This window comes from Cuculus canorus, chromosome 4, assembly GCF_017976375.1.
Source record: "Cuculus canorus isolate bCucCan1 chromosome 4, bCucCan1.pri, whole genome shotgun sequence".
NCBI lineage: Eukaryota > Metazoa > Chordata > Aves > Cuculiformes > Cuculidae > Cuculus > Cuculus canorus.
The window spans coordinates 78,118,198-78,130,294 of record NC_071404.1 but is presented as its reverse complement, the minus strand read 5'-3'; the positions used below and the strand labels follow the sequence as shown (position 1 = coordinate 78,130,294).

The following is a 12,097-nucleotide window of genomic DNA, read 5'->3' as shown; positions in this document are numbered from 1 at the left end:
GGGCTCGTGCCGCCCACGGCGCCCGGGCTTTCCCGAGGGGGCAGAGCCCGCTCCGCGCGGCGGGAGGGCGGTGCGGGGAGGCGGCCCCGCCCCGGCAGGCTGTGGCCGCGCTGCCATGGGGCTGCCGAGGCTGCTGCCGGTGCTGGTGCTGCTGTGCGGGGCGGCGGCGGCGGCCCCGCCGCTGTGCAACGTTAGCCTGGACAGCCCCGCCGAGCAGCGCTGGCTGCCGGTGCTGAGCCGCTTCGATCCCGCCTTCCTGCGCGCCGCTGTCGCGCGGGTCATAGCGTGAGTGGGGGCCGGGGGGGGCCGGGGCAGCGCCCGTCCCGGCAGAGGGGCCGCTCGGGGGCGTTCTGCCCCTCTGCGCTGCGAGCCCAGCGGCAGCCTCGGCGCGGGACGGGAGCTGCTAGAGCCAGTGCCGAAGAGGCCGCGGGGTCAGCCGGGGGCTGGAGCAGCGCCCGTGGGGCGGCAGGCTGGGACAGCTGCGGCGCTCAGCCAGGGCGAGAGAAGGCACCGGGGAGACCTCCAAACAGCTTCCAGCGCTGAAAGGGGCTCTGCATCGGGGAGGGCAGCGATAGGATGAGGGGGAACAGCAGCTGAAAGAGCGGAGAATTCTATTCCATTTAGAGCAGCTCTTGGGGAGAAATGTTTCCCTGTGAGGGTGGGGAGGCCCCGGCACAGGCCGCTCAACGCTCGGTTGGATGGGGCTTGGAGCCCCTGATCCAGGGGGTGTCCCTGCTCATGGCAGTAGGGTGGAGCTGGATAGGCTTTCTCTTTTCCCTTCCTGCTCAAACCATTCCATGATTCCCCTTAGTGCCATCAGGCCTGGCTGCTGAACTGCTCTGGGCTCAAAAATCGGGGGTGCTTGAGTGTTAAAGTGGCCTGCTGCACTATGGAATCTGGCAGTGGGGAGATCCTGGTAGGAGTTAAGTCTCACCTGCACGTATCATAGAATGTTGAGGTTGGAAAAGCCATCCCAGCAAACCCAGTCCAACCGTCAGCCCACCCCCACTGTCTCTGCTAAACTATGGCCGAAAGTGCCACCTCTATGTGTTTTTTGAACCCCTTCAGGGGTGGTGACTCCGCCACTGCCCTGGACAGCCTATTCCAGTGCTTCACTACTTTTTCTGTAAAGTAATTTTCCTTAATATCCAATCCTACCCTTCCCTGGCACAACTCGAGGCCATTTCCTCTCCTCCTATCATTTGAATGCTTTGCACAGGTTGTACATCTCTGGGATGTGTGGAGGTGTGAGATGAAGTGAGCGATGGGATGCAGGGATGTCTGATAGTGCAGGGGAGGCACGGATGGGTGGTCATCATCCACTGCATCAGATGGATCAGGCACCTCCAGTATCCAGCAGCCAGGTGGAAGGTGAAGACCTTTCTGTTTGTCTTGGCTAATGTCTTGAGTGTGTTTTACAGTGAAAGAGTACCAAAATGGGTCCACGAAGTTATTCGTCCGATAGCAGCAGAATTGGAGTTCTTTATGCCACAACCCTTTGCAGGGGAAATCCTGGGACTGTGCAAAGCACTGGGAATAAGTCTGGGAGATGGAGTCCTGCTTAACTTCGCCTACGAATCAACTGCGTAAGTCCCTGGTACTTACAGAACGCGGTAGCGTTGGATGTCGGTTGGATTTAGCTGGGCGTGGAGAGCACACACCAAGGGGGGCAGAGATGCATGGCAGATGGTTCTTTATTCTCTTTCACACATGCAGCTGGCAGGTTTTCTTGGCATTAGGCAGTTTGTATCCTGAATTGAGGAAGAAAAACAAAGCAGTGTTTCTGTTAATAAAGGTAATGTTTTTGCATATGTATCTATATATCTATAATCATAGAATAGTTTGGGTTGGAAGGGACCTTAAAGATCGTCTAGTTCCAACACCCCTGCCATGGGCAGGGACATCTCCCCCTGGATCAGGCTGCCCAAGGCCACATCCAACCTGACCTTGAACAACTCCAGGGGTGTTTTAATCCTATAAAAATACAAAATTAACTCCAGCTTGTAATGAAGTGCCATCCATTCCAAGTATTTGGGTTCATTAATCTTCAAAGATAGTGTAATGTATCTTTTGGCGTTGTTGTATTGCACCAAAAGGGAAACTAAGAATTAGTTGCAATCTAGTTATTTTAACCATTCATCTGTGCTCAAGTCGTTTCCCAAGCATTTCCTGGCTGAATGGTCACCAGGACTGTGTAATGTATTGATTTGCCTAACTGAAAATGGATGTAGTATCTCTGACAGCAAAAGAATACTCAGTTTCATTGTCTTTTTAGCTCTAGCAGCACATACTGGAGAATAATAAACACTTGCTCTTCCCTGAGAGGATCCTAAAAATATTTCTCTGTATAGGTTTTAATAAGAAGCAGGTGTGTACAGCCAATTGTATGCATTTTATGGGTTTTTTTTAATGTGGAATTCGGTTAAAGTGATCTTTTTTCTTTAATAAAGATTAATATCAGATCAAGTCTTTTAAATGCTAGCTTTCCTAGTACTGCATAGAGGACACTTAGAATTTCATGGGCCTTTCCAGGGCTGAGAATGGTAGTTTCTCAGCTCTAATGATGCTACCCCTCCCCCCCCCCCCCCCCCCCCATTATCCAGGGCAAACTACTTGCCTGCAAAGCTTTTTGCCTTTTCAGTTTTGAAAGACAGTGATGTGCATCACTGGAATCACAAACTTAAAACTCCAGAGGTAGGAAATACAAAAAGTTTCAGACCGGTACTTGGTAGGCATCTTTAGATGTCAGTTTTTTTTGTCTTGATTTAGAAAAGTAAAATGAAATAATGGGAGATTTTTGCAGCAGGAAGCGCTGCTTCCTATCTGGTCTGTAATACCTGTCCTGATGCAGGTGGTAGTTTGGCTTTTGACTTGGAGCCAGGTGAGACCTGTTAAGTGAAGTATTGTACAATTATGTCTGTTAGACTCTAGGAAAGGGATATTGTTTAAGTCATACAGGATGTAGTTATATAGGATATATTTATGGTCAGCTTCAGCGAAGCCATTTTGTCCCTTTTATCTGTTCCAATTTGAAATTAAAACGTGTAAGAAACTTTATGAGAAATTATAGGATGAGACCATTCTGGGAAGCATAAGTCTTAGTGAGATAATGAAGACTCCTGTTTGTGTTCTTATGTTAGTAAAATACTTTGCAGATGATAAACTCGGTTAGTCCAGCTATAACATTGAACCTATTGTCATAGCCTTTTCCTAAATCATGTTCTCTCCTATTTTTGAAGGTTCTGTACCAGTATTGTCGCTCAGGATGACAAAGGAAATATTTACCATGGTCGGAACCTGGATTATGACTTTGTGGATATACTAAGCAAGATTACAATTGATGTGCAGTTTATAAAAGGCGGGCAGGTGCGCTCTGTGGTTGACACAGTGGGGTGGTGTTCCGTGAAGGAACAGGGCATGCTCATACAGCTGCCTGGGCAGTGGGATTTAACACAGGAATGTGGTTCCCAGCCCAGGTTTGTTGGATTATTGGAGCACTACAGTCACTTTCTCTAGGCATGTGGGATGAATGCTGCTTTGCTTTGCTTTCTGGACATCCTGTTTGTGGTGATAAACTGGAACAAAGAGTACAGAGTAATTGAGTATCTCAGATCACTATTTGGAAAGGGATGTTGAAAGAAGGAAATGTTGAGATATTATGAAAGAAAGTAAATGCTAGAGAACACAGGGAAAAGAAGATCAGTTTTGGCAGGGACTGATTATAAGGCTTTTTTCTAAGGCCCTGTTAATTTTCATGATTAATGTGTGTGTTGGAGATGAAAAAGTCTAAAATTGATCTAGTCACTAGTGCTGTTTCCGTAATATTTATTAGCTGGTTTTGCAATTGGAGAAAATATTCTTGTATCATTATTGCTCCTTGTTTGGCTACTTGCCTGGCAAACTTGAGCAAAACCTTTGCAGCAGACAGTGATCATTAACAAATGAAATGCATTGGATTTTGGTCCTCAGAGTCTTTTTATAATTTACTTTGCAAGTTTTACTGTGCTTTAAGGCAAAGCGTTTTATAGCAACTCATGTACAGAAGTCACAGGAAAAAGTACAGGATGCTGCTTCACACTGTTGCCTATGTTTTAAGAAATGCTGTGTTGCACAATACTAAAATGCTGTGTTTCCTGGTTTCAGATTGCGTATCAAGGCACCACATTTGCTGGTTATGTAGGCTTATGGACTGGACAAAGTCCACACAAGTTCACAATCTCCGGTGACGAACGAGGTAAAACAGATCAGTTTTCCACACATTAGGTATGCAGCTTTTGTTGCCAGCTCTGGCCCTTCTGGTCTTCTCCTAGCAGGAAGTAATACGGTGAAGGTTGCCAGGAAGAAGCTGAATTGTAAAACTTCTCTTGCCCTCAGGGAGTGAAAGCATACATGCTGCCAGTTGTTGGCTGCTGCACAGGAGAGAGGCATCTGTTTGTCAGCACAGCATCATCTGCGCTTGAAAGATGAGTCAGTGTGGTCTGTTCGAGGGATGCAGTTGGGAGATGGCAAAGTAGGGGTTGAGGGGGAAAAAGAGGCAGTCGTGTATAGCAAATAAACACTGCTTTCCTGGTTCTCTGTCCCATCCTCTGTATTTTGTATTTCTTTGCCCTTGTAAGGCAGCTTGAAAGAGAGGACAGGAATAGAAGAGTAAGATGAAGAGATCTAGGGGAAAGGCAGCAGGGCTTGAAGGAATGCATGGAGGTGCTGGAAAAGCAGCTGAGGAAAGATCGAGTAGCAGAGGGAAACTGAGAGGTGTCACTACTGGGTACTAAAGCCTGATAATAGAAGGGCTTGTAACAATCGGGAAGGTGGAGGAATGGTCACTGCTTGTCCATAAGTGCTTCACTTGCACAGATGCTGACAGTTACGTCCAACTTGGAGCATGGGTTTGCCTCTTCCATCCCTTCTTCCCTCTGTTTTCTTTTCTTTTTGAGAAGCATACCGTTTTGCTCTTCTTTATTAGCTGTTTGTGGTAACTGGAAACAATGTGGTCCAAGTTAGAACCAACATCCAAAATAAATGTTTGGTTTTTACTAGTGATTGTGGTAAGCAGTTTATTTTCTTTTAAATCTTTTCATTAGGCAATATTTACTTTTGAAATGTCTTTTTAGATGTTGTGCAAACACACTTCACTGTTTTCTTTATGTACATATTCATTATCTCTGAGGGGTTCTGCGGTGGAGCACATGCACCTTTTAGTTCCCAGTTTCTTTGTTAATACTGCCTTGTTGCTTTCACTAGATTCTTGCCGTAGTTTTATTTTTGTTAAGGGTCTGCTGATGGTTCTAGTATAGTTATTTAATCCTTTGGAAACTGGAACGTCCTGAGCTGACACTATGAGATGGAAACTACTTCCGGTTTTTACAAACATCAGCTTGGAAATGAAGGCTTAAGCCGAGTCTGTGAAAGGCTTGATATAGAAAAATATTCTGGACCACATCCCTGTGTCTGTTAACAGGTGCAGTTTGGGGAAAAAAACTATTTTCACTGCTGTTTCTTGGCTCTGTGCTCTGACCCTCTGTGTGAAGATCAACAGAGACAGCAGGGAGGTGACAGGTATTCTGTCCTGATTCTGAGAGAGGGATTGTGGACTGTAAACCTCTGAGTGTGATGGGTACCTCTTGCCCATCAGGAGCTGAAGTGTTATCCACCCGCGTGCCTCGACTTCCCTCCCTCCTTAACCACAGACAGTGGTCATTCACTCAGTGCTCCTAGAAATCGTCTGTTGCTGACTGATTGCTGATTTATCTGTCATTGTACAACAGAACTAAAAATTTAAGGAAGCAAGCATGTGAACTATAGTTGGAAAGGGGAATGACTTGAATTTAGGCTGAAGGTCTATCAAGTGACAAGCAGATTGCTTCTGCTGCCTTTTCTGGTTTTGGCATGTGAATAATACGAACTCGACCTTCTGTTTTACTTAGTCCTCCTAATTTTGTCCGGCCACACAGAAACACCATTGCTACCTCTTTTTTAGTTATTTCATTATTTCTGTATTTCGTCTTGTTGCATTAATATTTCAGTAAGATGAGTAATGAGGTGATTAATGCTAATATTTGAGCTGACAGGTACAGATTATGATATCACATGAACAGATCCGCAATCCGTTTGGAAATACATGTTGCGAAGTGCTCCTCTCTGTTACAGTCACCTTTGACACTAATTGCTATCCTTCAGCTATGATTAAAAACTGAGCAGCTGGCAAGTTATTGATACTGAAAGGGATGAGAGAGTTTTTAATTGCAATTATCTGCACCACTTTATGGCACCCTTTTACGGCATTTGCCACAGGGATACTGTACCTTTTGGAAGACACCAGAAAGCCAAGATAATGATTGCTTATGTTATTGCAGGTCTGAGATGCTTTCTGTAAAGCAGGGGTGTTAATCCAGCTGCCCTGGCTGAGCTTCAGTTGGGATTATGTTGGCTATTTATATTTCACCTGCAGTTTCACCTGGATGTCATGCTCTTTGATAGCCCTCTCCTGAAATGTTATTTTATGCTGATATAAAGCTGCCCTGTTTCACTGAAGATTTAGCTTTCTGTGGTACTTCAATATCCAAATCTAATGATACAGAAAAAGGACCATTTGAAAGAGGAACTTTGTAAAATGAAGGCTTGCCAGGGTGGCTGAGCACGTCCTGCAGGTTATATATAGATACCAGTAAAGTAATACAGAAGAAGGGGAGCACTATCGGCTTTCAGTGTTCATAAGCTCACCATGATACAGAGGCTCTGACTGCTTTCAAGTGGTGTGTGCTTTGTTGGTTCGGTATAAGCTGCCTAAATGTGATGGGGTTTTATGGTAGCAGTATAGTTAGAGAATTAAAGGATTTATTGCACCTTTCCTTTGTGATGCCGTAGAAGGAAAGGTTGCAGAGATGGGATGTGTAGAAGAAAGGAAGGCAGGAGGACAGGTATCGCAGATTGTACATAACACATGAATATAGTAATATTTTTTTTTTCCCCCAGCGGGTGGTAAATGGTGGGAAAATGCAATAGCGGCTTTTCTGAATCGGAATTACCCCGTCAGCTGGCTTGTCCGAGACGTAAGTGCACAGAGTTGCATTCTCAGATTTCATACTGATATAGTTTGTACTTAAAATCTCCTGAAAAATTTGATGTTCCAACTTCTAGTTTCATAGAAAACTCAATGAATCAATAAAAGCTTTTCATAAAAGGTGATAGGTATTGTCCCCAAGTTGTCAGTGATGTATGACAGGCAATTCCAGCCCTTCAGGGGAGCAGTCTCTGATCAGTGCCTACTGTTCACATCAAAAGACTTGGAGGATTGAATCTGCAGTGTGCGCAAGTGCCTCTCTTTGGAGTAGCAGATTTTTCAGTTCTATTCACTTTTCACCATATACATGTGTACAGATACGTGTTTTCTTTGAATATTCACGAAGCTAGAATTCCTGAGTTGACTTACCAGTCACATACATTCATGTTCAGTTTGGAAAGCTTTTTCCCAGAAGTATTTCGAGTAGCACTTTACAGTCAGTTGCCGTTTTCAAATAAGCTGGACCTTTTCCATTTTTTTTAAGATGTCCCAATGCTTGTTTTTGTGCTTGACAGACAGTGCTGGGTGATCTGTATTTCACTGTGATCTCCTTTTTGCATTAGACCCTGAGCAGAGCAGAGGACTTTCAGTCAGCTGTTCTCAGACTAGCGGGCATTCCCATCATTGCTGAAGTTTACTATATTGTAGGAGGTGTATTGCCCAAAGAAGGCATGGTCATAACCAGGAATAGAAGAGGGCCAGCAGACCTCTGGCCTCTTGATCCTTTAGGTGGAGCGTAAGTATCAAAAAATGTTTTGGTTTTTTTTGCCTATCCCCTCCTGAGTGATGGGTAGAGTTAGCAACACAACTTTATTGACATGGCTCATCTCTTCCTAATGCTACAGCTAGCTGGACAGGAAAGCTTGAAAGCCTCTGAAAGGAATACCAGTTCCTCCTGTTTGAGAAGGAACCCCACACTGCCTTTGTGAGGTTGGGGCAGTCCAGAGGGTTGAGTGTGCAAAAAGCACCTGCAGGTGTTTATTTTGTATCCAGATACCAAATGAGAGGACTGCAGGGCATTGTTTGTCAGTCTGCCAAGTATTGCACTGGTAAATTCAGCACTTCCAAGTTAGTTTTGACACAAGACAATAGAGAGGTTGAAGGCTCAAATAGATTTTGTGAAATCAGCAGCTTAATATATGAAGGAGATCCTATACAGCTGCCCTGCAGTGAAAAAAGGCACTTAATTACTATAATGAGCCAATAAGTGTTGGTTTGGCACCAGCTGGATGGCCTGTTGGCTCCATGTGCTCCAAGCCAAATGCTGCATGGTATCTTTTCCCTGATCATTTCCTTAAAGGTCTGATCTTGCTTTATTGTAGTCAGTGTTAGCTTTGTTACTGATATGAACAGGAGTCCAGAGGTCGCTTCATTTTTACTTGTGTTCCGTAGTTTATGTTAAAGGCTGCTGCATGTATCAACATAGGATCCCCTCAGCTTACAAGAGATACGGGAAAGAAGCTTTTGAGAGAGTGTTTTTACCTTGTGGCAATACAAAGCTAGTGATTCTTGGCCTTTATTAATTCCCTGCTGATTTAGTTTTTGATTGCTTTTCTATTTATGGTGTTATAGGTGGTTTCGTGTGGAGACAAATTATGACCACTGGACTACCCCTCCTCCTTTTGATGATCGAAGGTAAATTTAGTGTGGAGCTCCATGATGATATAACACTTATTTTGAAAAAGCTTAGTGACTTTGGTGTTTCATTCTCTGAATGAGTGTCAGCTTGTTGAACCGACAGCTTGTTCCTTTTCTATAATGCCACTCAAAAGGGAACAGGTATGGTAAGGAATGATATTCACATGTGCCGGAGAAAGTCTGAATGGCACAAAAGATGAGGAATTAAAAGGATAAGGCATGTACCATAAACTTTATAAAGCAATGCCTAGTAAAAATAAAAGGATTAGATTCACAGTGGAAAACATATTTGGGAAGGTACTCGCAGACATCATACAGTCTTTAGGCAATACAATATGGAAAAAGCTATTGGAGGAGTCCCTGTTGGTCTGTACACAACAGTGTACTGATACAGTAGCTTCCGCAATGTAAGGCAGTCACACAGAACTGCGCATTGGTTTAGGCCAAAGGAAGCATTTCAGTGCAAACGCATTTAGTGAGAAAACATTCGTGTTGGTGCTTTGTAGCCTTTGGAACACTACAGTGTGTTTAATGGCACTGCCTTGTTTTCCTCCAGAACTGCAGCCATCAAAGCTCTGAATGCTACTGGACAGCAGAACATCAATTTTGATACACTCTTTAAGGTATTTCTTTTAAATTCTGCACTGTGAATTTGACTTAAAATTCTTTTTCAAAGCAGAAATGCAATTGCATTTTTGTCAGGGATTTAAAAGCTGTGCAAGGAAGATATGGTGAAAAAGGTGTGCTGCACAGCCACCGCGGGAGGGCTGGAGATTGCTATGTTTGTTTGCCAGAATGTGAAGTCCCTTGTCATAGGCATTTCGTAATAGTCTGCCAGTCCAAGTGGGAAGTGCAAGAGCTGAATTCCATCACCATTGTCTTTATGCAGTTCCTTCTTTCAAGCACCTTTCTCATATTACAGCAGCAGATGAAGTGTTAGGCATGAGGGATATTCAAAAGTTTATTTTGAGAACTTGGGTTGCATATTTCAGAGTGCTTTTTAACAATACTTTTGTAAAATGGTCAGCAGGAGAAATCCTTGCCTTTGTATAACATCACCCTTCTGCTCTTTCTAAATAGCCTTTTAGCTCCCTCTTCATTTCCCAAAATGACAACTCTTCAACCTTTCTGTACAGGTGTTGTCAGTGAAGCCAGTCTTAAACAAGTAAGTATTGTTTCCAGAGATGTTAAGCAGTGCCTCCTGCCATGCCTCAGACCACTCAAAACTCAATCACAAACTATCTTAGGATTTTCCCATGCGTCTGTTTGAATATCGTATGGTTTTCTGCCTTAGATTTCTGCCTGTGCACGTGGCACCTTGTTTTTTTTGCAGTGCTCTTCCTCTGTCGTCTGCCTCTCAAGCCCAGAATCTGCACTTTGTTAGGCTCAGTCAGCAAGGGGAATTTCCTTTGTAGTGCTGAAACAAATGACTGCGTGGAGGAGCAGATGTACTTTCTGCTGCATCATTTGTGCCTTTTGCTTTTGGAAGCTTTGGATTTGTGTTAACACTACAAATGGCTTTCTCTGGAGAAACGTTTGTTTCCACTAAAATTTGTCCTGCTGCTTTGCTAGCCTATAAATTAATCTTCCTGCCTTTGGAACGTGGCTAACACTTTTCCTCTTTCCCTCTCAGTAATACAGTGTATACCACAGTAATGAGCGCTGCGCTGCCAGAGAAATACCAGACATGGATCCGACCGGTGAAGTGAGAGGTGTAAGGAGCGTGCTGGTACTCCTGGCTACTTGTACGTAAACAAAACTGTTAGCTGAAGAGTCATTGAGGGGCAAAGTGCTACACTGGCCCTCAAGTGACCTAGTCTGAATTCCTCATTCTCCCCTTGTTTTCCTTATTGGCCTTGGGTAAACACCTTCCCTTGTGGTTTTGGAGATAGGGTTACACATTGACTTTCTTGGCAAAACCTTTGGAGATTATCTCAGGAAAAGTTCTTTATCACAGTGGAAGGGGGTGGGTGTGTTGTTGAGACCTAAAGGCAGAGGTTGCCTTTGTGGAAGTTTCAGGGATTTTTCTTGCCAGTCCCACTACTCCATGTGTCTCTGTATGGTTCTCTAGGATAGGCGGCCGTGCCACAGTGAGCTGCATTCCTGCAGGAGAGGCTGGTGTCCTTGGCACCAGAAAAGATCCAGCTTCATTTGTTGCAGGTGACTGAACATTAGCATCCTTTGAGAGTTTTGTCCTGTGAACTTGCAGAAAAAGTCAAAATGCTTGAACTCCCCAGGTGCCTCAGGTGGTGACTTTAGTGTGTCCACACAAAGATCCTAAGTTATGTTTATTTGTGTTCCAGGAACTTATGCCAAGAGTACAGGAGTTGCATTCCAGTTTGAATAGGTTTTAAAACTCTTATTCGTATTATATTTATAGCAGTTATATTGGACATTTGATTTCAGCAAGAATAGTTCCTTTCTTTTAGAGATTCTGAAGAGTTTGTTTCTTTATTCAAACCTGTGCTCTGTTATTTATCTTCTTCTTTCAACAGAAAAAAGAGCGAAAAGCTGAAGCTTCCCAAGACTGGCATATACTTTTACAACCACTCCCACAAGCAGTACAGGTGTTTTGGCTTATTAACCATTCAGGCAATAATGACTTGTTAATTCTTTGAAGTGCTGCAGATGATTCTGTTAATTAACTGTAATAGAGGTTTGATTGATTTTATTGTAATTACATTGATTTTCTAGCAGATGTTGATGGCTAGAAATTGCTTTTCTTGGTTTTGGAAAGAGTTATTCAAGTTGAATGTACTTATGTGTTGACTAATAAAAAAAATCCATATATTTTGTGTGGTCCATAGGTCTGAAAAGAATTAAATAAAAATATGCAGCTGCTCACTTGATTTATGAAGACCTGTGGTGTTAATCCTGATGTCTTCAGGTTTTCCCTGCTCTGAGGGGTTCTTGCTCATGAGCCTACCAGGGTCAGATGCTGTGCCAGTGGAGCGGGCAGAGCTCTACAGAATGCTGTTGTCATTGCAGAACAGGTCCTGGTACTACTTAGGCCTTTGTTGAACCGCATCCATTTGGCTGTGCTGTCCTTCCTCAAAACAGAAATAATTGTGTTGGTACAAAGGAATGTGCCTGTCCATAGCAGGAATTGCACTGCAGGCAGGCACGCTCCCTTCAGTTGTGGTTCTGCAGTGCACAGGCTCTTCAGCTAGTTTTAGCAGGCTTAGGAAGGGGGAGTGACAGAATAAACTACTTCTGTTGGAAGGGACCTGCTGCCATCACCCCATCGAACTGCCTTACACTGCAGGGCTGACCACAAGTTACAGCCCGTTAAGGGCACTGTCCAGATGCCTCTGAAACGCTGACACCTCTTGGAAACTGCTCCCAGTGTTTCGCCTCCGTGCACAGTTCTAGGCTTTATTCAGCAGAAAGTGAGAGCTC

General features: G+C 44.1%; 1 protein-coding gene and 1 long non-coding RNA gene across 3 annotated transcripts in view; one reads left to right on the top strand and one right to left on the bottom strand.

Moving 5' to 3' along the window:
• The first annotated feature begins 69 nt into the window (after positions 1–69).
• Positions 70–10,443, top strand: NAAA (N-acylethanolamine acid amidase). Of its 2 annotated transcripts, XM_054066292.1 has the most exons (10): positions 73–285; positions 1,422–1,586; positions 3,240–3,366; positions 4,144–4,234; positions 6,973–7,049; positions 7,624–7,796; positions 8,633–8,695; positions 9,255–9,321; positions 9,835–9,863; positions 10,332–10,443. In XM_054066292.1, the coding sequence occupies exons 1-10, from the start codon at positions 116–118 to the stop codon at positions 10,405–10,407; spliced, it is 1,038 nt and encodes a 345-aa protein (XP_053922267.1). In that variant the 5' UTR covers positions 73–115; the 3' UTR covers positions 10,408–10,443. The 2 variants fall into 2 exon arrangements, with proteins under 2 accessions (XP_053922268.1, XP_053922267.1); XM_054066293.1 differs by lacking the exon at positions 6,973–7,049 and having other exon boundaries at positions 70–285; positions 7,709–7,796.
• The window catches only part of LOC128852165 (uncharacterized), a 27,337-nt gene continuing 16,875 nt past the window's right edge, over positions 1,636–12,097 (bottom strand). The window contains exon 4 of the long non-coding RNA XR_008449832.1: positions 1,636–1,751. This is a non-coding gene — a long non-coding RNA (uncharacterized LOC128852165). The remainder of the gene's footprint in view (positions 1,752–12,097) is intronic.